At 35.6% G+C, this 26,073-nt stretch overlaps 1 protein-coding gene across 2 annotated transcripts in view; it reads right to left on the reverse strand.

The window, feature by feature from the left end:
- LOC100021731 (chromatin remodeling regulator CECR2) overlaps nt 1-26,073 on the reverse strand; it is a 148,617-nt gene that overhangs the window by 17,009 nt on the left and 105,535 nt on the right. For both annotated transcript variants that reach the window (XR_472726.3, XM_007503841.3), the window contains exons 3-10: nt 24,089-24,272; nt 23,139-23,278; nt 21,526-21,630; nt 17,528-17,574; nt 16,465-16,634; nt 11,962-12,045; nt 5,624-5,777; nt 929-1,058 (exon numbers count right to left, since the gene is read on the reverse strand). Coding sequence is in view for 1 of the 2 variants with exons in the window: in XM_007503841.3 (XP_007503903.1) it covers nt 929-1,058; nt 5,624-5,777; nt 11,962-12,045; nt 16,465-16,634; nt 17,528-17,574; nt 21,526-21,630; nt 23,139-23,278; nt 24,089-24,272 (1,014 nt within the window). In the remaining variant the exon portion in view is untranslated. The remainder of the gene's footprint in view (nt 1-928; nt 1,059-5,623; nt 5,778-11,961; nt 12,046-16,464; nt 16,635-17,527; nt 17,575-21,525; nt 21,631-23,138; nt 23,279-24,088; nt 24,273-26,073) is intronic.

Genomic DNA, 26,073 nt, shown 5'->3' on the forward strand with positions numbered 1-26,073 from the left:
AATAATAAAAATTTAAAATTACTAGCAATGCTTTATCTTACTTTTAAGTCCCTCCTACCAGTCATAATTGTGTAGGTGATTACAACAGTAGTTATAAAAATTATAGCAATCCTGAATAATTTATACCAAGTAGATATTCTTTACTCAAACTTAATGTGTATTAATATTTCTAGGTATAGAAATGTAAATACAGCACAATCCCAAAAGTTAATGAAAATGGAATGTTTCTTAATTCATTCATAAGGGGGAAGGGGAGGGAAGATAGAAGATAATTTTTAAGAACCCTCTTTTTGATGGAGGAGTTTTAATTTTTTTAAAATGAAAAGAAAAAAACAAACTTAAGTAGGAAGCAGCATTTAACATCATTGATCTTCGAATCCCAAAACTTGATCAACTTTTTTTTAATTTGAAAAATTTTATTCATTTAGAATATTTTCCCACGGTTACATGATTCATGTTCTCTTTCCCCTCTTTCCACCCCCCTCTCATAGCCAATGAGCAATTCCATGTGTCATTGATCAAGACCTATTTCCATATTATTAATATTTGCACTAGAGTGCCTTAATCAACTTTTATCTCATTGTCTGAAGCAGTATGTAGTTCCCCCTCCTTTGCATTCTGACCGTGTCTCTATCTATAAGTGTGCCATCTTAAGAAGACTGTCCAAAGAGCCAAAAATCTAGAAGAAGCTCTGTGTACACATAGGGCTTTCTCTTGTGTAGAAGGAACGCCAGAGTGTCTTTAGCAAGTGCCCATACATTCTAGCACATCCCGTAACTTGGGTGATTTTATCCCTGTATCGTCATCACTGAGATGCTACAGATAATTCGAAGTTCTACTTGAACATACATGTATAGTATGTACACAACAGGCAAAAGGATATGATGTATATGAAAGGAGATTTGTTGTTATTCTCAATGATACTCACAGATCCTTAGCTTTTCTTTCTTCTCTTGCAGGAGAACTCGGGTCCAAATGGGTGAGTTCTGGGGGAAGCTCTTTCCCTTGGGCCAAAAGCCATGCCCGCTCTTCCCTGAGCTTCCTCCTCTTAGCTCGATCTGAGGGAATAAAGAGCATTATTAATTGCAAGCAATAAAATATAACAGCACATAAGTCTGAGGTCTTTATTAAGTACCTAGCAGTTTTTCTCTTCAGTCATTTTTAATAAAAACACAGGGAGGTAAAAGAAAATCACCAGTTTTGCCAACACTAGTCATTCAGGGTAGATTTGGGATACATTAAATTCTTAACAATTCCATTTCAGTGCCAAAGTGTATGCTTTAAAGAAAGTCACTGGACTATACTCTCTTTGTGGGCAGTGGTGAAGGCAAAACCTTTTGATTATGTTAATATAATTAAAAAGTATGATTTGTATGTGTAACAATTACCTTTATAGTAAAAAAATATCCTGGTACAGATTTTACCTTTAGGTAATCAAACACAATCCAATTTTCCTTTAAGAGGAAGTATGATATAGTGGAAAGACTACTGAACTAGAAATAAAGAAATACAGTTTCCAGATGGTATCTGCCACCAAATAGCTATATGAACTGGAATCCAAGTGAATTTTCTATAAGGTCTTTCCATAATATTCTATAACTATATAGACTTGTTACTTCCCTTAATACAACAACACTATTAAAAAAATACCATTTTTTTATAAAACACAGCTGTTTTTAATAAATGTGAACAAATAAAATCAATGTAATATGCAAATTAAAAAAAGAACGTTTCCTTTGATTTACTCAAAAGTTTTTTGCTTTTTTGGGGGGTTTACCTTGTACCATTTCTATGTTATTTTTCTTCTCTTCTTACTTTCTTCTTTCCTCTTACAATAAATGTTTTAACAGATACACTAAATTTGCTTAGCCACTTTGGAAGTTGGAAACAAATCCAAAGGCTATCCCTACCTTAAAAATAAAGCTATTAATAACTTAGATTGTCATAGGTCTTAGTAGTTGGGTCCCTGGTTAAAAGGACACAATGTTGTAAATTTTATTGCATATTGCTATCGTTGCTCTCCAATATATATTCCCCCCACCCTGATGTTTGATGTGCTTGCTAACTTCCTCTCTCAGAATGTAAGCTTCTCAAGGACAAGGAACACATCAGTTGCTTATATTAGTTCCATAGAATGTTCTTAATAAAATGCTTTCCATCTGGCCATAAGTATATACAGTTCACCTAATTCTAACATGACCCACAAACATTAAGTTTATCTTTTACAGCTATATTTGTATTTGTAATTAAACTGAGTCAAGCAAGATAATGAGTTTTGAGGTAAATATGTACTAAGTGTGACCTACTCCTCTCATTCCTACTAATCTGAAAGTAAATTTGGGAAGATGGAACATAGAAAAGAAAGAAGCAAAGGAAAATGAGAAGTAAATGGCCTCTTTTCCTTCGTGGCAATAATTTTTTCCACCTTTTCTCACTGACAAAACCAGTTACAACTTCACATATTCACAGATGCTTATAATTTCTACACTTGTACCTGAAAATAGGTATTTAGATGCTATAATGCAGTAGACACTTGAACATTTAAGTGAATACCGAACTGAATTCATGAGACCCTAAAAATTTACTGTGTTAGAAGAATATTTCTCAGGGAAGAAAAAAAAAATAGTTTAGAACTGATTCCCATGCTTTATATTAGGTCTTATATACTAGAATGGTGTATAAGCTTCCATACCCAGATATTCATAATATACAAGTGAGGTGGGGAAGTGGTGGTAGCATCAAGCTTGAACATCTATCAACTGCCTGAATCCTCTCCTTTATCTTCTACTCTCCACTGAACTCCATGTCCGGCTGTTGGCATGTCCTTTTTGGAGTACTTGGCATAAAGGCTGATCATGGACCTAGCTAGTACTGAGAACAGAGTGACCACTATAATTGGCATAGGGCGAGGAGGTAAAACCAGTCTCTCTTCATTCATTATCAGGTAGTTACTCTTATATTGACTTGTCTAGACACAATCTGTATTAAGGTGGAGGATATACTGGAGTTATAATGGCCAGACAAGGATTAGACAAGGTCAAGTCCAAGTATCTCTCTTTCCCTAACCTCCCCTAGACCTAAGGCTACTCGTCTAGGTAGGCTTAGTTCCCACAAAGCTGTTTTCCTAATCTCTCAAATGGCAATCCAATTCTGCTTTCAGGAACAAAACCCTTGACCTGGCTTTACATGAACCAAATTCAGCCTTGGGAGAAATGACTCTCTCTCTCTTTTTTTACTTTCTTTGGTTTATGTCTCCATGGAAAATGAGAAGGATACTCAGTCTCCATAAAAGCATATGGACCAACAAAATAATGAATAGGACATGTTTTACTTAATCAGACAAAACACACAAATGAATTGCATGAGCCCCTAAGCCAGTCCAGACAACTTTCCTCTAGTAAACTGAGATCCACCCCCAAATACCTATATGTTGTATATAGTGCCTATAAATTATTATCTGTATTAAAGTTATAAAGAAGCAATGCTCGGGAAGTGATACAATACAAAACATTTTTTTAAAGCCTGAAAGGCAATGTTGTTGGCAACAGAGCATCTGTATTAATAATAATATATACCTGCTAAGTACTGCCTTTATTTTATGATCTCTGTACACAAAGAGTTTATATGGATTTAAAATATAGGTTTATTAGAGTATGAGTATATTAACCATTGTAATAATGTGTGTATATCATAATTTATTGCTAATTTAATAAATCTAATGTATATGCCTCAACTTTTTTTCTTTCTTTCTTGATCACCCAGGTATTTCTCTAAGACGACAACAGTCAAAGGACAGCTAGTTAACTGGTGAAATGGGGACTGAAGCCATAACCAAAGTCGATTAGTATCATTTTTCAAACAAAACTGGCAAAATAGGCAGTCACTATAGGCATAAAAAATTATGTTTGAATTTAAAACAATTTTCTAGTCCAAGTGGTCTCCAAATAAGGAAACTAATGAAGAACCAAACCATAAACATGTGTGTGCATATGCAGGCACATACGGACTGACACTGGCATCCTCATTTAGGTCCAACGGGTCATATATAACAAACAGGATGTGAGAGATCCTGAGGGACTAATGCGAGTTCCAAAACATGGAAGGAAGGGTTGATAGTAACTACTTGTTCATTTTGGGGCAATAAATGTTCGTAAAAGTTGAAATAAGCATTACTTTAATTTTACTGATTTAAAAAATCTTTTTTTTCTCTCATTTAAAAGATCTATTTCATTGTGACTGAATATGCCTCTCTTTTGGAAATAAAAATCTTGGTTTAACTCAACATGTGGAATTGAAGGCCCAGTTTTAAAATTAGATTAAGGAAACAAGTTGTAGATTACATGAGCCAGGTTAGGGATGTTATCTAATTTTAAGTAAATTAAATGTCACAAAATGGACACGTGACTTAGTCACCTGTGAAGAAAGTATAGACTGAAGATAATAGTTGTAACCTCAGCAAAGTTGAGTAAGCAAATGGAATTATCATTTCTGTTCCTAGTATAATCTTTTGTCAGTCATATTATGAAGTATAAACAATGATAACTTAATCAGATCTGACAAGCTGGGCCAAATGGCAATTATCAAGAAGATTATATGAAGTGTGAATTTACATCCACTATTGATGATGAACCTAACCCTTAGGGCATATTGTGCCTTGGGATACTGACTAATGATAAATGAAGCCATTATAAGAAGACAGAAACTAAGCTTTTGTTTGCCACTTATAAGCTTTTATAAAGCCCTCATATGTGCACACTAAAAACTGAAGAGAAATTTCTACTCTATTCAAAAATATTCTAAAGGCATTTTATTGCTTTAAATTCTTTTGTTGAAAATGAAAAAATGCAATACCATTTAATTAATTTTCAAGAACAGATGACTAACAATCTGGATTCAAATCAAACATTTCCTAGCTGTGTGATCCTGGGCAACTTAACACCTATTGCCTAGCCCTTAACTCTCTTCTGTTTTGGAACCAATAAACAGTATTGATTCTAAGATGGGAAGAAAAGGATATTTAAAAAAAAAAAGAATTGGATCTTCAAAGCCACATATAAAAAAGTTAAAACAAGGTTGTTTTTTTACCACCACCCCCAAAAGCATATTCAATCACAAGGAATTTTTAATAAGAGTGAAAGGATTTTTGCTAACATTAAAATAATAGTTAAATGTTTATTTTACTCACATCTCATCCTTGTTTGATTACTATATAATTTTTAAAAACAGATGTTAGGGTAAATGCGCAATAAAAAAACTAACAAGAAATGCATAACTAAAAAAAGTTTAGTTCTATTCAACTGAAACAAGTGGTCAATATGTACGTCCTTCTCTGATGGGCTGCACTAAAAAAGAATGATAAAGAATATCTTGAAACATTTCAGAACTTTTATGCAAAGTAACAGTGCAAGAACTGTCTGCATGGGAAGGGACTTGTATGGGGAGCACACTAGCCAAATGCAAGAAGCAGCAGGAGGGAACACAAATGGACAATGATGAAAGAGCCCTGGAAAGCCCAGAGAGGTGAAGTTCTACAAATCCAAGAGAAGTCTGGTATGGCCCTGGATCAGATAGTAGCCATGCCTGACACTGAATTTACTTGTAGTAATGCAGGAACAACATCTACCTTCTACCGCTTTGACCTTTTCTTCCATTTCCCGCTTCCTTTCCTCTTTGAGCATCTGTTCTTGCTCTTTCTTCTGCACAGCTAAAAGGATCTGGCGCTCCTCCTCCTCCTCCTTGCGTCTCTGCTTCTCTATTCTGCTGAGCACAGGAGTCTCCTGGGAGAAACCAGACAAAGGTAAAATCTTATCATGCTAGAATAACACAGTAGGAGTGTATATATTTAGGAGATGGCACTGCAAAGAGATTAGTTGCAAAATTAAGTGTAAATAAGTTAAATCATTATTTATGCACACATTTCAAGACACATGTAAGCTAAAATGAAATTATGTATAAAAGATAAGTTAGGACATTATCCCAGGTAAAGAAATTAAAGAATCATGGAATTTACGAGCTGGGATATATTAAGATAAAATAAAAACAAAGCAAATGGAAAGACCAGAAGCTATACTTTTACTTTTGGAATATTTTGAGGAACATATGTAGCTCTGTGAAAGATGATTGGATAGATGACTCAGTCACTAGAGAGCATGACTTACTATTTTAGGGTTCCTAGGTTCATAAGATGGAGGAAAAGGAATAAAAAAGGAGTATAAGAGTACACTGGGATTTTCCAAAGTAGCTGCTATTATGTTATAGCCCCTCTGCTTAATTACAGGGAAAAAATGGATAATGATCAAGTCTGAGGCCTACGGAGGAGAAAATCTCTCTCCCCCTTTCTTAAAGATTTGAGGCACTTGGGGTAAAAAACTTGGAATACATTGTCAGGCTTCAGTTGAAGCACTGGCCAAGTTTTATTCCCCTTCTTTTTATTTTTCCTTCTTTGTTGAATGGGATGTCTGTTGGAAAGGTAGGAGAAAAGGATATACTTAGAAATGAAGGTGATATAAAAACAAGAGAAAGCCAAAGAAAAAAGAAAAAAAGAAAAGGAAAACACTAAACACAAAGATGATATGATTTAAACACAGCATTAATCTGGGATGCAGTATATGTTAGACAATCTGAAAAACTGCTTCTGTGGGAACTAAGGGTCTATTTGTTATTTTCAACTCTTTTAATCAAATTTTCTTATAACAGAATTTCTAGGCCATTTATTTCAACTGGGCATGTCCTAGGCTAACTCTACACCACTTGGGCATTTTACATTATAAACTAAGTTATGGACCAACCTCTTTCCTCCCCCAGATCTCAAAGGACTTCTTCAGGGCAGAGAAGACACCAACAGTATTTCTAGATCTGGTTCTCATACCTCCAGCTACTACCTGCTGTAGGCCACAAGGTTGAGAGGAGCACTAATCCTATCACTCTCAATAGGTAAGCATACTTTTACCTTTTATACTTCCACTATCACAGTGATTCTAAAACCATAGTTTGATGTATCTCCACTCAAATGACTTCTCTTATTCCAATCCACTTCAACCAAATCTTCCATCCCAGGCAAACAGTTCCAGATCAAGAAGTGCTGGTAGATTACTTAATAATTGTCTAATCACTGAAGCCTCATGAAATTATTTGTTTACTAAGAAAGAAGACTCCTTGGTCGTTTGAAAGACAGAAGATACTTTTGATTATTCATCCCAGGTGAAATCAAACCTGAAAGTATTGTTCCCTTTTATTATAGATTATTATAATAATATAAATATAAAATAATTATTATAATGAAAAAATTATAATTTTATAATATATAATGATTTTTATCAAAGAAGTTTTAAATTCTCAATCCTGTGGCACTTGATTTTTAAAAAAAGTGTAGACATTTATAATATCTTTGATAAGTGGCCACTATCTTCATGAAGATGTCAAGTGATAGAATAAATTATTAATCCTAAACTAACCTATTTTACTTTTGGAGAGCTCTGACTATTAAGGGAGATTGCCACAGCAAATATTCTTTGAGTATTACTATTTCAAATTAATTTTAATTTATTCTGAATATTTTGGAAAATAACTCAACTATGGGGAAAAAATAATTTGCCACTGTTAAACTGCAAGTGCCATAACTAGACATAATCTAATGTCAAAATTGTTTTCCTTCAAAATGCCACCTTACATGAAATACTGGTGATATGGAGTGAATACAGTGGGAACAATGACAAATAATCAATAGGCCAAAAGCTATATCAATGAAGTTTCCAATTATAATGAAGGAGAAATCTTCTACAAAAGGTGTTCAAACCACCAAGTATTAAGTAAAAACCTGTTAAATACAACTGAAGGTTTGTGGGATACAAGGATGAAAGAGAATCTTTGTCCTATAGAAATGCAAAAGTTTCACAGGTGACAGTAAGGTATAGGAGAAAGTGTTCTGAGGTCAGGGAGATAGTTGTAGGGATGGAACCTGTGATTTCACTGAGATAGCTTGTCCTTGAGATGACAGTCTACCAGGGCACGTAGGTATCTTCTCTGTAATTTATAGCCTCAGAGAACTGCCAAGATGATGAAGGGTAAATACCTAGCCCTCAGATCTTCCAAGTTCTAAGGTCACACTGCTATCCATTGCTCTCTCTCTATGTGGTCAAAAGAAGCAAATTCACTTCCAGTATCAGTTATTATTTCTATGTTGTTTGATGAGTCATTTCATCTAATATAATGAAATTGGGATGATCAAAGGTCCTTAAACTGTAGTGTGAACATGTTAAAAAAAATCATAATTTGATATAATTTTCTTTGTAATCCTTTGCAATGTATTAAAAAACACTATCTGGAGTATGGGTTCATAACATAAAAAATGTTAAGAGCCTATGGAATAAATGAATTTCAAGGTAGCTTCCTCTGTCTCTAACTCCTACAACATAATTAAGGGACACAGAAGAATGTAGTCAGGCAAAGAAAAAATCAAGAAGGTAAAAATTTGAGGAGATAAAGATCACTTTTAGTTGGAAGTCATAGGATCACAGATCTGGAGCTAGAAAGGACGTCAGAGACCATCAAGTCCAACCCCATACTTCCTACATGAGGAAGAAGCCCAGAGAAGGTGACCCAACATTAACGTGTCTGAAGCAGTACTTTAGTCTAGGGCTTCTCAAGTCTATATTCAGTGCTCTAGCCACTACTCCACAATGCTTCATCCCAAAAGCCTTTCTATAGCACCTAAGGTGATCCTAAAATAAACAGATTTTGCTTTCTTTACACCCAAATCCATCTCTACTACTGCAAAAATAATTTTCTTAAAGCAGAGGTCAGACATTATCCTCTAATCAATAATACTAACTGGCTACTTTATGGACAATGGGACAAAATACAAATTCCCTAATTGGCATTTGCAAGTGGGTTCTCACCCTCCTCAAGATTTCTCATTATTACTCTCCTTGTACCCTGGGCCCACAAGTCAAAGCTTACATGTTACTTCCTAAAACTGATTTCCTCATTTCCTTCTTTTCCTCCTTTCAGACTCAAGATTCTACAAGAATCCTTGGGGGTGGTGATGTGGGGGAGAGAGACAAGGGGGCATCTGGGTGGCTCAATGGATTGAGAGCCAGACCTAGAGATGGGAGGTCCTAGGTTCAAATCTGGCCTCAGACACTTCCCAGCTGTGTGACCCAGGGCCAGTCATTTGACCCCCATTGTTACCCTTACCACTCTTCTGCCTTGGAACCAATACATAGTATTGATTCCAAGATGAAAGGTTAAAAAAAAATCCTTTCCTAGAATTCCTTCTTACTTGTTGGTACTAATTTTCTCTTTAAATTAATTTGCATTTGCTATTATCTATAAATATTGCATCTTTCACTAGAATGTAACTACTTGAGAGCAAGGAGTGCTCAACACATCTTGAACATCCAATACATTATAGAAAATTAATTATATTTATTTAGTTTAGCTGTGCTTGGCTTAGGACACCATTTTTGTATGTGTCTCTCATCAGCCTAATTTTCTCTCTATGTAATCTTTTTCTGTTCCTTTTTCTAACAAGAGTGCTGCTACCAAGGAGGACTTTAATAAGGATCTAATCTGAACCACCTGTCTGAAATCCCCTGAAGGACTGGAAGTAGAACCTTCGAATTAATCAGAACCTCCTTTCTTCCACCTCCTGCTATCAGATGCTTTGGCCCCTTCTACTTTTTTTTTTTGCCAACCCACCAGAGACCAAGCTGCCACGACTAACTCCTTGGCAACAGCAATATCCAGCATCTACTGAACTAACAGCCTTCACTGAGAATCCCAGAATCCTATGAGGACTCACATCATAGCTATCTTCCCCATAAGTAGCAATTAAAGAGAGGCCTTGTAGCAGGAGGACTGAGCCTCCTGGGTGACCAGTGCAGGATAGAAAACCTGAACCCAGACTTCTAATCTCTACATGAGGGATTTTATATAGAAAGAGCCTTTCACCTCATTTCTCTTCACTCTAAGAAATGTTCTGAGTAATTTTTGGCATTTCAAATTTTCAACAAATTAGCTCTAATTGAAAACTACAGAGATTCTCACAAGTGTTCCTGGGAAGATCAAATGAGAGTACATTTTGTAAACCTCAACATCTATGTAAATGTGAACTATAGATGAGAAAAGGAAACATTACAGAAAAAATGATTTAAAGGAAATAAGCAAAATTAAATAAGGAAATGGAATTTATGTGTGTGTATACACACAGACACATATAAAACACACACATGCCAATTGTATAAAAAGAAAAAAACTAAGTCAAAAGTTAGTAGAAAAGATTTGGAAAGGAATAGGAGCAAAAGCATTTTTTTGCTTATGAGTTTTACATAAGATTTTATGTTAATCCTAAAATGTTAAAGTTTTGTGTTAGGTTATAGTTTAATATATGCATATAGTAAAAATTGTAGTTTTGCCCATTGTTAGGTTTATAAAACTTATAAAAAATCAACGGCTCATTGCTTTGACACCACAAAGAGCTCCTAAACACTCTCTATAAAGTACATTCCCTGAAGTTTACTGATTAACAAAGAGCAGAGTTGTAGCCTTTTAAGGCAATGTTACTAACGCTGATCATTGTATTTGACCACAGTTTTGATGTTTCTCAGTGTTGACTTTACTTAAATATCATTTTGGGGAATGTATCTATTATTCTGTTTATTCTTTCTTCACTCTAAATCATCTGTACAGATCTTTTCATGCAAAAAAAAATTCTTGAAAAATAATTAATGAATTTATTGCAACAACAAATCCAACTTTAACTCAGTGGGCTAGAGTATGAGAGACTGACTATGCAATGTAAAGAATAAATTGTTACCCTGAGGACTTCACCAAGGGCTGAGTAGAGTGAAAAGAAAGGGACTTGGTTTAAGTGGATGTTCAATCCAGAAGCTGTAGATAAAGACAGAGGATACTATACTAAGGAGGCAAGATTAGCAGGAAAATTTAGTAAGAAGAAAATCTCAATCCCAATGAGTAAAGGTCATTCTATAATTAAAATCTACCAGTGGGAATAAGAGTCTAGCAACATGGATATGAAGTAATTCCTTACAGAATTGCCAATTTTGACATAAAAATAATTGCTTCTCAATTACCTACTTGAGAATAGTAAAAAAAAAAATAAAAGCTCTATTATTTTCACAAATACTTTAAAAAACTGCACATCTCTGTTGAGGTAAAAAACAAGGTTCACAGAATTAGAGAGCTAAAAGGAATTTCGTTAATCTGGTGCAGATCTCTAATTCTAAAGATGAGAAAAATTAAGGTCCAGGGAAATTATAAGTAATCAAGGTGCTTTAGTTAACATGACTTCTCTGTGATCATCTTTCTAATTTTGGACTCTGAAACCAAAGTGAAAATGCAGTAATAAAATTATTTAGTTTAGCTAGCTTATTAGGGGTAGAGACTGGATTAAACTCCTCTCCTGGGCCAGTTTTTTTTTTTTTTTAATGTACTAGGTGACTTCCATTTAGCAAATATTTAGTGAAAGCACTTAAAAAGATGGAAATGATGGAAAAATGTAGGGAATATACACATTCAGTTGGCCTATAACAACTCAACTTGAAAACACCTGAGAAATACTTAGGGAAAATCAACTATTGGCAAACGTAGAAGAGAATGGGAATGAACTCCAAGGACTGAGGTGGGCAAGTCAAAAGAAATAAAGAATATTAGGGAAAGGAAGAATGTACATAGAATACTTGAACACAGTGTTAAATATAGCTTTAAAAAAAAAAAGGAGGCTCATAAGAAATAGTGGAGAAATTAAGTTGAAAAAACTTGGCTGTTAAGATTGAAATTAGAGCACAGATACAGAGAAAACAGGGTGTGGACTAGATAACAAATTAAGAGACTGCATGTAGCCTGAGAGGGCAAAAATAGAATTCAGATTTAGAGTTATCATATGAACACTAAATTTTAATCTGAAGGGCTCCATTATATCTCTTACTTTCACACACTCACCTCATGCTTAAGGGACTTGATAGGTAGGTGATCAGACATACATCTAGGATGTAATTCTGTCTCTGTCCGATGTAAACGCTTTTCCTAAAATTCAGAGTAGAGGAGAAAAGTAAAAAAAAAAGATCAGAAAGCTTTTTTTTTAAATTACTACTACTGGGTAGAGAATTGGTTTGAAACTTTTAAGGCACCAAACCTTCACAACCACTTCGGTCTTCCCCCAGGAAAGAATCCAAAAGTCACAATGACAAGATGATTTAGCACAACTTAAGACTAATGTCCCAAAAGGCAGTTAGGCAGCACTTAACAGGCATCACCTTTGAAGAAACTTGTTTCACCATTTAATCCCATGCTTTGCTTTGTTTTAAATTGGCCGGAAGAAAAAAAGCCAGGTTGTATCAAGATGAAGGGAGTGGCTCTGAAATTGGGGAATTAGGAACAGTTGGGAAACACAGAATTAGGAGACTTCTTCATGGAACCATTAGCAAAACGAGAGAGTAGATACCTAAAGCCTAGAAGAAGATGGAAGAAATGGGGAAAAGGAGAAAGCACTCATATAGTTTTGAGTGCTAATTTAATTTTGATCTAAATCTATTCTGTGGTTTATTAGCTGAAAATGAAACTAATTTATACAACTGGTATATAATTAGAATTAGTTCCCCAGAAACTCTCTCCCAGAATTCCATATTCCTTTTCATGTTACATGCTAATATAGGGAGGATATAAGTTTTGTGGAGCTCTATCCTCACCTCGTTTGTGAAGATGGGGTGAGTCCTAGGCAGGAGAATTTTTCTCATGTGAGTTTACTTTTTGTTAGATAATTAGGTTTGAACTTTTATTTCTTTAGTTTATTTTTTTCTAATTCAAGTGATTACTAATAATTATTATAAAATAGAATACTTGGAGTTACTGGATATTAATTTTAATATTAATCTTATACTGGTTAAGTAAATTTTAAGTAATCCTGACTTACATTTCACACATAGAAATTAGTCTGCTTCTGAATGTACTCTAGATATACTCATTTTGTTTAAGGGCTCCTACCTTTAATTTGGCTCCCAAATAAGTTTCTATTCAAGACCTGGTTAACACAATCTCTATGTTGATCTCTTGAGACTTTACTGGTTCAAGAAAATATGAAGCATCAGAGAGGGCAAGTTAAGAAGGGAGAGAAAGAAGAGTAGGGCCAAGACTTAGTCTAGTGATTACAAACAAGTTATACTAATTTAGTTAATTGGCTAGAACTAAAGGGAAGTTAGTTATTTGGCTAGAGCTTTTCTTTTGAAATGTCAAATATATTCATCTTGCTCAAAACATTTGCATTACTTTATTATTCACTATTTTTTTCTTTAAGATGGTCAATTAAAAGTAGACACACCTTAAAATCACTGGGCTAGAAGAAGATATTGCTAAACAGCCCTTTTCCTAAAGCCTTAAAATTGCATTCTTGCAAAGTGTATGTCCACAAAAGCTATACAAAACTGATTGCAACAGATAGCACCCATCACTTTTCTGATCTATTGCCTTTAAAGAGATGTTAGCCTTCCTTCCAATCATCTATGTACTAAGAAACTCAGAAACAGACATTGACAGATCCATTTCTCATAAATTATTCATCTAAGGACACCTTTGAAAATCCTCCCCAAAGAAACTCTTCTGCACAGCTCTAATGGGAATTCCATTACCTTCTGAATTGTTGAAGGAATTATGAAGAGAATTTTTGCTCATGAGTCATCTTCTACAGAAAAGGTAAGAGCTTCTCTAGAAGAAGCTCTATTACTAGATATAAGCAAAGAGTGGCATTAAAGATATGGGCTAACAGGTAGACAGAGGCTAAGGGCAGCATCGGTGCCCATGCAACATTTAGAGACTAGAGGATCTAACTAAAAGGGCAAGTGGCTCTGGGGGGGAGGATTGATGAGGGGGACAACATAAACACACACAGACCACAATTTCCTATTATAGAAGACATAGTTGGGTTCTCCACCTGGGTTATTGAATGGAATCCCCAAATTGACAAGATCATATAGATTGAATAAATTATTTGGGATATATTGAGATATTCTGCAAAGGTTTCACTTTAGTGTTTTACATTAAATAAACACTGATACTACATGGAAAGGTAGCTCACTGGTATCTGAACAGGGATATCATCTCCTATCTCTTTTCCACTGTTGAAGATCTGTGATTCAATTGGTACTGGAAATAGCTGGTGAGAAAACTCCTTTTATCATGCACATCATCAATTATCATGAAGTCTACCACTTCAGGGTTGCCCTGGATACTGAGAGGTAAGTGACATGGCTATGGTCACACAACTAGTACTGCAAGAGGCAGAACTCAAACCCAGACCTTCTGACGCTGAAGCCAAGTCTCTATCCATAATGCCAGACTGCTTTTCTCTGAGTCTCTGTTATAAACCCTCTGCTAAACACACCATTTATTCTACAGAAAAAGAACTAAACCACAGCAGTGATGGCATTATGCTTTTGGGAAAAGAATTTTGTTTTTAAATGTTAAATTGGATTTTTAGTTTTATTTTAAAAGTATGAGCACATTTGATGGAGATAGCTTTGGTTTCCCATTTATTACTGACTCATGTAGCCTAATATGCACCATAATAAGGAATACCTGGAGATATCTACCAAAGGTGAAGGAATCTTAGAAATGATAATCACAGAATAAAAATGGTCTCCAAGAATCTAATCCTCTAATTCTCATTCCCAGTCCAACAAATCAATCCTTTCCACAGAACTAGAATTAATCTATAGGATAAATCCTATGCTAGGCAGGATATCTGACCTCCAATAAAGGCAAACTCTGTATCTTTATTTTCACACAACTCCAAATATTTTCTACATTAAGCAGAAACTTGCCTTTCTGAATCTTCTACCTATTGCTCCTAGGGTTTCTCATTCTGGGCAAGGTCCTCTTCACTATGAGTCCATATAATTTTACAGATCTCTTATATCATATCCAAAGTCTTTGTCTACAGAGTATATATCTATATCTCCTACTCACTTAAACAAACATCTATCCATAATTTAGAATTTTTTGGGGACCCATTATTCAAGTTAAAAAATTATAAGTTATTGCCTGATGGTTTCGTTTTCCATCTTGTCCATAAAAATATTATGAATGACTTTATCTGATATTTTATACCCTTCAGATAACACTTCATTTATCCTAATAAAATTAAATTGTTATTCTAAATTTTCTGAATTCATTGAAAAGTCATCTGATAGTTGATCTACTCTAGGATTTCCCTAGGACTGGGAATAGATATCAAAAGCTCATTGGTCTTTAATTTCTGCATATCCTTTTGAAATATGACCTGACTGGGCAATGGCCAAGTAAGTACATTAAGATGCAAAAGCTCCACCCACCCCCAGCCTCAAGTTTATGACTTTTAAATTTGTTCTAGACATCCTGCTAGAATAGAAATGTATAGATTGGAAGCATCTATCAGGAGAGGTTCCTTCTCATTTTAACCTTAATTCAGAGCTCCTTGTGGGTTACATCAATTTCATTAGATGGCTCCTTTCCTTTTTCATTGGAACTATTCAAAATTGTCAGAATTTTGTTCTTGAGACCTCCCAATTCTTTAACACATTTCCTTTTTGACTCTCAGGTCATGGAATTATAGCTTTCCTTTTCAAAAACATGTGAAACAATACATATTAATGCATGAGTGTGTTAGATTATGACCAACATTCCTTCCTTCCTTGGGTCACTAATTTTAAGATAATAGTAATTTTCTTCCAGAGTTGTTTCTACTTCATCTGGAAGTACCTTCTTACTAGAACAGAATGGCAACTTACTTTGAAAGATGAAATGCATCACACACTTTAGCAAGTAGGAACTCCAATGGCTGGACACTCCCCCATTCTGTTTAGGAGGAACTGATCCTGTTTTTCTTTCTTGTGGGGCTGCCTCCAGGATACTCAGAAGCAGTTATCACTTTTTCTCCAGTTCTATTATTCTTATCAAAATACTTGCCACCATACTCCTCCTTAATGGTTCCAGATTGCCATACAGATTTACAGCTTCTTGACAGAGTGCTGTTTTGCTGCCATTTCTATAGGATCTATTTTTTTTGATAACATGAATATTTTTTTCAATTCCAATTCAATTTTTTCATTTCAATCTTTCACATTGCACAACTGTAATTCTTTCTAGATCCAAACTTTACTTTTTGTCTCTAGGTAGTTTTCTCCTCCCCATTTCATTTTGAAAGGCTCTGGGATGTAAGCAGAACTCCCTTCAAACAGCACTATCCCCAAACCAAAATAATATGTATTCTGATAAATCCACATTTTATATTCCTTATGATTAATAGAACACTTCTGTTCCCAGACTCATTCTGCTATTATTCATTTTTTCTTCTTTCTATAAGGTATTTTGAATAAAATATTCAGATCAGTTTGGTCCTATGGCAATAGGACATAGCCTTTATAGTTGTCTTTATCACATCAGAGAATTAGTACCTACCACAAATGTACTGACCTTCTGAGCTATCATGTTACAGATCTCCGGCAGGAAGTCTTCACTCAAAAGCTTATAGAGCTGTCGCTCTCTTAGTGATGTCCTCTCTCTGAAGCTTTCTGTTACCTGCTTCCATTCTTCTTCTGTTTGACATAGAAGCCACCAAGTCCCATGCCCTGGGCCCTGGACCCCTAAAACCAAAAAGTTAATTTTACTAATAATGTATCAAATACCTTTTTCCTACTAATAGTTTTACTATTACCATCTATCATGAGGAAAATATATGATGTATGGGGCTCTCCTTCATATATGGGAAGAATTCAAATTCCTAAACTATTCCTCTTTGGTATCTACTCTCCCAAGGTAGAGTGGAAAAAAAAATACTGATGTTCAAAATGAAACAAAAGATTGATGGTGTTCAATCACTACAGCTTACCTTTGAAACACTCAGGAATTCTAGGTTGTGTAACCTACCTGAACATTGTGACACAGAACTATTTTTGTAACATATGGGACTCTTTACAATGCAAGCAGTTTTTACATTAGATGCAATTTTACTACAAGTCTTTTTTTCTTCTACCCAAAGATAAGATAGTCTCAATGTATGTATATGTATATATGTATAAAAATCCAGTATCAATCAACTAATAGTTATTAAATATCCCCTTTGGGGACTAGGGAAACAACAAACCAAACTCACAGGTCCTGCCCTCAGAAACTTCTATTCTACCAAGAAAGATGACATTTAGGTATGTGTATGTATATAGTTTATAATAAAGAATACAAGATAATTTGTTAGGGGAGATACACAGGGAATTAGGAAAAAGTTTGCCTGAGCTGAGATTTGAAGGAAGAGGTGGCAAGGATGAGGAAAAGCACTGCAGGTATTACACAGAGCCATGTGCAAAGACAAGGAGATGGGGAATGTTGTGTGCCATGTTGGAAACACTAAGAAAGCTGGTTTGGCTTAGCCATGGATTACATGAAGGAAGTAGTATATGTTAAGGCTGGAAAAGTGGTAGAGAAAAAAAACTAAAATGAAAAATTCTATGCCTTTCTCTTTCCAAACCCCAGCAAAATTTACCATTTCTTGTCAGTGGTGCTAAAGTTGAGTTTTCTTCTTGTTTTTCACTGAAATACAGGGAAACAAAGAATATTCATTAATTGATTATTCATAAAGCACAGACTTATTCAACTTTCCTACATTAGAAACATAATGACTTTAATCAAAGGACTGGTGTGTGTGTGTGTGTGTGTGTGTGTGTGTGTGTGTGTGTGTGTGTGTGTGTGTGTGTAAAATGTCCCAAATACCATATTAGGGATGCAGTTATAAATATGTTTTTTCCTGTCACATAAGAAAGTTGAAATCTAGGAATGCATACATAATGATGGAAAAGAGGTGTCAATTCAAAAACAAGTTAACAATAGTTTTTCTCTTGGAGGAAGTCATTAACAGGGACCTATTGAGGGTAGGCTGATTTAAGAGAACTATGGATGTCTCCATTATTTGGGATGAGGGTTTCTTCTTCCATTCTTCAAAGCTATGGTTTAACCATGACACTACAACCAAGAAGCCTTTGGTATTTAAACTTTCTGAAGGATCAAAACTACCAGTAGAGGGTGGCATAAACCCGATAAGTATTGGGTGCATTTAGACTCCTTGCCTAACCCTAACTTAGTAAAAGAAAATTTGACTTAACAAGTCTTATCCTTTAAAGATGAAGGATGAGAATTATTGTAATATCATGCATCAAAAAGACCACAGTGTTTGCCACTTCAAAGGGTATACTAGTCTTGGTCTTGAAAAATGAAAAGTTATAAGGGAATATTAATATGGGGATTTTGATTTTGTTTCCTCTAAGGGTAGTTAAAAAAACAATAGTTTCATAAGTCCAAAGAGGTTTTGGGAAGATATGCCTTAATTAATGCAACATACAAGGAAGATGAGAACTGTAAAAATGACCCAAGGAAGGTTCACATACCCAGAGCTTTTTTAACTACTAGCAGTGGGCTACATATATATAAGTAATGACATGAAGTATTATGACATGCTTCTCACTATGGGGAACATCAATTGTTTAATCTTAAGATTCAGGAGTACTGAAACAAAATTCTGACTCTTCTTATTACCAGATATAGATTCTGAAAACATAACTCTCCAATTCCTCAGTAAGGAAATTCACCTAGGTACTTGATCAAAAGAATGTTGGATATCTTTGCTATGCTTACTAGATGACTTATGTAAATGAAGATTTTGAGAAGTGATAAATGCATCTGCAAAAAGAAAAGGAACTCAGAACTTTGTGAAATGCCAATCAACTGAGATGGGGAGACAGCTGGCTGAAAGGGATTCCCTCTCTGGCAGTTGGACCAGAAGGTAGAAGATAGACTCTCTCTCTAGTCATTGCCAGTAGAAACCTGTCAGCATTGCTGTCAATATCTCCCCTTAGGGAAAGATAACGTTGTTTCCTGAATTTGAATATATCTTGAAATCTTCAATCAACAGGATAACAGGAAAATTTAGGGAGACCTATTTTCCTCTCACCCCTCCCCTCTCCCTACCTCCTCTACCCAAAAGAATAAAAGACCTCTTAGTTAAAGGATTTGATTGTGGGATTTGGTCATTAGGGGAAATCTTCAAGCTTACCATCTCTGAGAAGAACATTTCTAAGACAGTTGAAAGGGAACAGGAAGTAGGGGGGGGGGGCGCACCCTCAAGACCCAGTCTTTTCCCTGGCTTGCTTCTTGGTGTTATTGCTCTAACATCTCCCCATTACCATATTTCCCCTAGTATCCATATCTACTACACTTAGGCCAGATATAAAGAAGTGGGTATTGGTATGCATATTACCACTAGGGTTTATGTACTTTAGATACTTCTCCCTGTTGGTCACTAATATTTTCAGAACATGGATAAATCTCTATTTTATATAGAACCAGCCATGCCCTAGAACCTTAAAATATTTCACAAATTAAAATCAAAACCAGCAGGAGTGGGTCACGTGTGACCTACCTTCAATAAACCCTTTCTTGAGAATCAATAAAACTTCATTTGATTTAAAAAAAAAAAAAGGCAAAATTTCAAAATTGGCCAGAATCCTTGATATAATTGTTCTTGTTTTTCCCACAAAAACAAATGCACATATCTGTGGGAAAACATGATAATCAAGGTTTCAGTCTTACCTGATGGATGAAAAAGTACAACCTAGTGTGTGAGAGAACAGTAGGCGGAGGATTTTTCCAGGGTACAGTTTAAAGTCAATATCTGGAACGGGCAGGGAGGGTATTCCTGTTCTGAGGACTGTTTTTAGGTCTAGATGTGTTGCCCATATTACATCATAAACATGGAGACGGCTTTCATCAAGAGAGGGACAAATCTATATGGAGGTTCCTTGATCTTGGACAACACAACTGTTCCCAAATTGCTTTGAATTTACTTTTCTGTGCATAGGCTATTTCCCTCTAGTAGAATGTAAGCCTCTTGAGGGAAAGAATCTTTCAGAAACCACAGACTTGTGGAGCTTGCAAGGACCTAAAAGAATATTTAATCAGGCTCCCTCAATTTTACAGATGAGGGAACTGGCAGGCAGGGAAGTTAGGTCAGAGGAAGAATGAGAATTTAGGTCCTCTGACTGCAAAGTCAATGTTCTTACTAATAATGTTCCATGGCTTTTAATGTTTTGTCTTTGATTCCCACTCAGTGTCTGGTACAAAGTATGAACTTAAGAAATATTTGTTGAATTAAATTGATTGAACATAAATGAAATTGCATTCTCAAAAGATATTGTAGGCAGAAAAAAAAGAGATTAATTTACAATTTCCTCACCAAAGTATGATTATTAGTTGGCCTTCTCTTTCCCCTAGCTGCCTCCAGAGTGGGGAATCCATAGCATTGCTGTGAGTACAATTATGTGATAAGGAATCTACCGGAAAGGAGAAGCTGATACCATGAATTTGTCCACTTCAATATGGACTGGGAAGAATTATACAATATGAAAGGACTAGGCAAAGAAGCAAGAGCCCAAGCTGATTATTTTGACTCAGCCATTAGACTCTGTGGGCTCCTCTAATTCTAAGAACTTGCGATTTTACTACTATAGAAAGTATATTATTATTATTATTATTTTAAATTGCAAATTTTAAATTCCTTTTTTAGAGTAATTTTAGCTTAAGAAACAGGCTACCTCTCCAAATCCAGAAAATGAACTCTTCTTAGAAGGCACCATGAAGATGCCCCCACAAACTACAAGCTACATCAAGAAGACCCAGAATGAACTTTGGGTGTAGTTGATTGAACATTTAATTTGAATGTATATTCATATGCCAAAAGGGGACTGCTCCCTAGCTGGCTTTTTGTCAATGCGCCTAGCAATTATTGGTTTTGTTCTCTTTTTATCATCCTCAAATTATAGCAATTTCAAAGTTGGTATGTTTACAGGACCCACTGGAGAGACTAATCTTCCGTGGGGGGAATGTATGATTGAAAATCTGTTACCCTAAAAAAGAACTACATGTCCCTAAACAATTTGCAGGGATCTAGGAGAAAAAACACTACCTACAAGCAGAGGACAAACGATGGGAGTAAAAACAACTGCTTGACTACAGGGGTTGAGGGGAAATGACTGAGGATAGACTTTAAATGAATACCCCAATGCAAATACCAACAACATGGAAATGGGTTTAGATCAAGAACACATGTGATACCCAGAAGAATCACGCGCTGGCTATGGGGTGGTGGGAGGGGGAAATGATCTTTGTTTCCCATGAATAATGTTTGAAAATGACCTAATAAAATAATATTAAAAAAAAAGAAAGAACTACATATCCCAAGAGCCCACTGACTTCTTTTCATTACATACTTCCTGCAGACAGAGGATAAAGGGCATGGGCTTTGGAGGCTCCCTCTCTCTGATGTAGAATCAACAATGATGGTGGTGAGTGGGCTAAACAGCCATGGGCACAAGGTCTTTATTTTGTATCTTCTTTATTTCTTAATTTCTAATGATCATTAATAAATCTCTTAAAATATAATATTATGATTGAGATTTAATTTTAACTTTTACAAAGACAAACTGTTCTTACTTCAGGGCAATCTCCTCCTGTAATTTCTTCCGTTTTGGGGGTCGTCCTCTTCTTTTTCCTGTTTTTCCAGGCATATTTGGGACACTTTTCTGACCTCCATTTTCCCTGATAAAAGAAATATTTTATAAGCAATAGTATGAGGATTCTTGTCATAAGACTGTAAAAAAAAATGAAACGAATGTGAGAAGGGAAAGAAAGAAATTGTTATCTTTATGGTGGAAAAACAGAATAGAAGAAATTGCCAAGTGGCAAGCTGAGGATTTATGTTACTTGGGCCTTTTAATTGGGCTTAAACAATCTTTATCCTTAGAAGTCTAAAATCAAGAGGCTTCAATGAGCTGCAACAGGGTTGAAGCTTCAGAGTATCTGAATCAAGTCTGATACTGTAAGCCCTTCAGATTAGAGGCAAGAAAAGCTGGCTCAAACTCTCTTGCTGGGTTGGTTCTGGAATCAGATCTATGAGTGGTCACTGGACTTTCAGCTTAGGCAAGAGATCTCCCCTTACCCCAGAAGTCTGAGAACAGAAGAGACAAGACAGGATTCTTAGGATGCTCTAGCGATTTATTTATTTATTTATTTTTGGGAGGCGGCAGCAGGACAGAGTAGACTGCCTCCATCTTCAATGTTCTATTATTAACAAAAAGATCTAATAGTGGGATTCACAAAAGAGACCTTAAATTACATTTAATAAAAAAAAAAAATTCGAATTCCCACAAAAATTAAACTTATCTAAGCACAGGGAACGTGCAGGCAGACAAGAAGGTAATAACTTAAGACTTAAAAGAAACCTCATTTGGATGATGTTATCTTTTAATATCTCAAATTAGAGACAATTAGCTCCAATTATTACTATTTTGATAAATTATTTCAAGCCAGCCCTTTGGTTTTCAGAACTAGTCAAATCACTCATTAGAAGAGAACAAAAGCAACAATAAATAATAGGCATCTATATATTTGTAAAACATTTAAGATACAATATATATCATGAAAGCCTCACAACAAGCTAAGAGATAGATGTTCTTTAGGGGAGCCAGATGATACAGTAGATGAAGCACTGGCCCTGGAGTCAGGAAGACCTGATTTCAAATCTGGTCTTGGATACTTACTAACTTTGAAGCCCTGGGCTAGTCATCTGCCTTGATTTTCTCATCTATAAAAATGGGGATAATAGCCCCATACCTCCCAGGGTTGTTTTGAGAATTGAATGAGATTTTGTATTCATTGTAAAGCTCTTAGCATAGTGCCTGGCAAAGCCATATGTAAATATTAGCTATCATTACCGTTATTTTAAAGATGAGAACACTGAGGTTTAGAGTCGCTGATCACACAGTTATTAAGTTTCAGGGACAGTACTTTAAACCCAGATTTTCCAGGCCCTAGTACAATACCTTTATCTATCATTATGTACTTCTCTTAAGATTATTCTGTGGCTTTATAAAAATATGATTTCAAATTATTAATATAATCAATTTTTATTGGTCAGTCATCAAAATCATAAATTTTTATATGATCACTAATCTCAATCCTGATTTGGGCATCTGTTACATTAGAGCTGTACCCTCATTTTCAGAGACAGAGAAATAAAAGGCAGTCTTTGTCCTTGATGTGCTTACTTGATTGAGGCCAGTTCTCCATTGGATTTTCCCTGGACTGGGTCTTCTTTGTACATCCGAGTTCCATAGAAATACCAATATAATGCACCAGTGCTGTCTTCTCCCAAAGGTTCCACTCGGAGGCTATCTGCATCCAAACCCTTATGGCAAGAAGCACAGGGGGGAAGAGAGAGAGAAAACTAAAGTTACATGCTGTCCAACCAAATTATAAAATACTCAATGGTGAGGAGATAAAAATACTAGGATGTAGCAAAGTAGTATTGCTAATCTAATAACCTGGCTTAGGTTAATTATTTCTCTTTATTTCTTATACCTATGAAAATATTTGCTACCACAGTACAGAATCAGACATTGGGAAAGCTTTGTTTCATACTGCTAATACATCTCCAAGCTTTACCTCAAGTGATGACTTCTATTCCAGCTCTGACCCAGTACAAAAAATAACTTTTCACGGCAGGGTCCAGAACCTGCCTACCACCATTTGAGTCCTCATGGTTCTCAGCAAAGATGGTGATAAATGGCATAATAATTTCTATAAGGTACCACAGAGCAAAGCTAAATGAAATTATACAACATGTAATCATTTCAGAGTAAAGAACATTACCCTTTCCTTTTGTCTTAGTATTAATTCTAAGGGCTAGGCAATTGGGATTAAGTGACTTACCCAGGGTCACACAGTTAGAAAGTATCTGAAGCCAGGTTTGAACCCAGGTCCTTTTGACTTCAGGTCTGACTACTACTCTGCTACCTAGTTGTCCTGATACTGCTTTTAATACAATTTAGTTGCTCTCGTTAAAAATACTGTCGTATATGCATCTCTCAGATGATTGACTCCATTAAAGCAAAACAAATTAACTTCTAAACCCTCATTCCTTTACTCTCTCCTTATTTTATATTCTAACCACAATTTATCTTTATTCCTCCAGGGGCCAGGACTGCCATTTAAACACCTTAAGAAGATCGAAGACATCATCTGCATCAAGTCGGTAGTCACAGAGGCGATGGAGAATCTCCACACGAGTGCGAAGAGGTAGGTCTTGAAAACTGGCTTCTCTCAGGGGGTTGGGCTTCCCTTCCTCAAGTTCCCAGCGGTAGTTGATAATGTCTTCCAGATAGCTGTGGAATGTCTGAGGCCTAATCAGAAAGTCCCAATCACAAAAACATTTTAGTACATGATGAAAATAGAGAAGGGCATTTAGATCAATGGGGAAAGTAGTGGTGGTACAGGGAGTTGGCACTGAAGAAGAAGACACCTCAATTAGGAAGAAAAATGGGATAATAAAAATGTTCTCAATATTGTAATATATAATCACCTGTGTATTTATTTTGTCTGCCTTTAGGGAGGTCAAAGAGCTTTGGATGGACTGCATTGCTTTTCTTTTGGATAAAAGGAAAACTTCCTACATTCCTATGGAATATACAGAAAGGGAATAATATTCTACTCTGTAAGTTGTAAAGCTAAAAAGTGATTTCCCCTAATTCTTGTGGTTAGTGATCAGACATGTTCATATTTTAAGCATCAGAAACCCCTGTAAAGTAATTTGAGTACTGGCTCTTTTTCTTGGAGAATCTAAATCTGGCTAGTCTAAATAAATGAATTTTATTCTATGCTTTACATTAGACTGCTGGCCTAAAGAACAGGGAAAAGTTTCCTTGATTTTCAGTTATATTCAAGAAGCTATAACTTAAGGGGAATTCTCTAGCATAACCTATTTAGTAATTTTTTTCATGAAAAATCATATCCACTGAATACAATTCCAGGAGAGAGGGAGATTCTATTATTATCTCAATTTTGCAGGTGAGTTAACAGAAGCAGAGAGAAGTTACATGACCTGCCCAGGGTCATATCACTTAGTTAAGTGACTAAGCCAGAGTTGAACTCAGCTCTTCTTAAATCCAGTTCTAATGTCAGTCCAGTTAAATGTCAGTAGGTTTATCTAGGATGACATTAATTAACATATGCAAAGTACTTTGCACTCTTATAAATGCTAGCTGCTATTATAAAATCATCACCATCATTCTTCATTATGTCACTCAGATGCTTAACAAAGGTACGATGTGCCAAAAATCATAAAATGGGGATATACAGTATCTACTATCTTATAAACAAAAATTAAAAGTAAAGAAATCATACAAAATAACTAGGAGATGGCAGTGATTTAAGTTTTTATTCCCCCTTTAAACAAAAAAGGAAGAAGTCTTCCAAAAGGTACTTGTGACATTAGGTTATCAATACTAAGTATCATCTAAAAATTACATTATGGCTCCTAAACTGATTTCCGTTGTCCAAGTTATATTGAAGTTCTAATTTATTTCCATCAAAAACTCTATAGATTAGGGGGCAGCTGGGTATCTCAGTGGATTGAGAGCCAGGCCTAGAGATGGGAGGTCATAGGTTCAAATCTGGCCTCAGACACTTCCCAGCTGTGTGACCCTGGGAAAGTCACTTGACCCCCATTGCCTAGCCCTTACCAGTCTTCTGCCTTGGAGCCAATACACAGTATTGACTCCAGGACAGAAGGTAAGGGTTTTATAAAAAAAAAAAACTCTATAGATTAAAAAAAAAACAAAAAACAACTAAGCACAGAAACCCCAGATGTTAAACAAGAGAAGATGTTTTTCTGAGATTCTTGGCATTGGAAAGGAGCTGTGGAGGAAGACAAGAGGAAGATACTATTATTTTATTACAAAGCCTTTTCTTCTCCTGGTCCCCAAATCTTTTTCAAATGAAAGACAATGCTGACTCTGAGATACTGAATCATTCTGGGAGCCCCAGAATGATGTCATGAGGAGAGAGGATGACAGCTTCATTACAGCCAGAAGACTGGCTGATCCGGGAGAGAGAGAAGTCTTATTCAAACATCGAAATGGGAGCGTGCTAAAACACTAGCCAAGAAACATCTGTGTGTATAAACAGTGTTCTTTGTGCTTACAA

Source organism: Monodelphis domestica, chromosome 5, assembly GCF_027887165.1.
Source record: "Monodelphis domestica isolate mMonDom1 chromosome 5, mMonDom1.pri, whole genome shotgun sequence".
NCBI classification, from domain to species: domain Eukaryota; kingdom Metazoa; phylum Chordata; class Mammalia; order Didelphimorphia; family Didelphidae; genus Monodelphis; species Monodelphis domestica.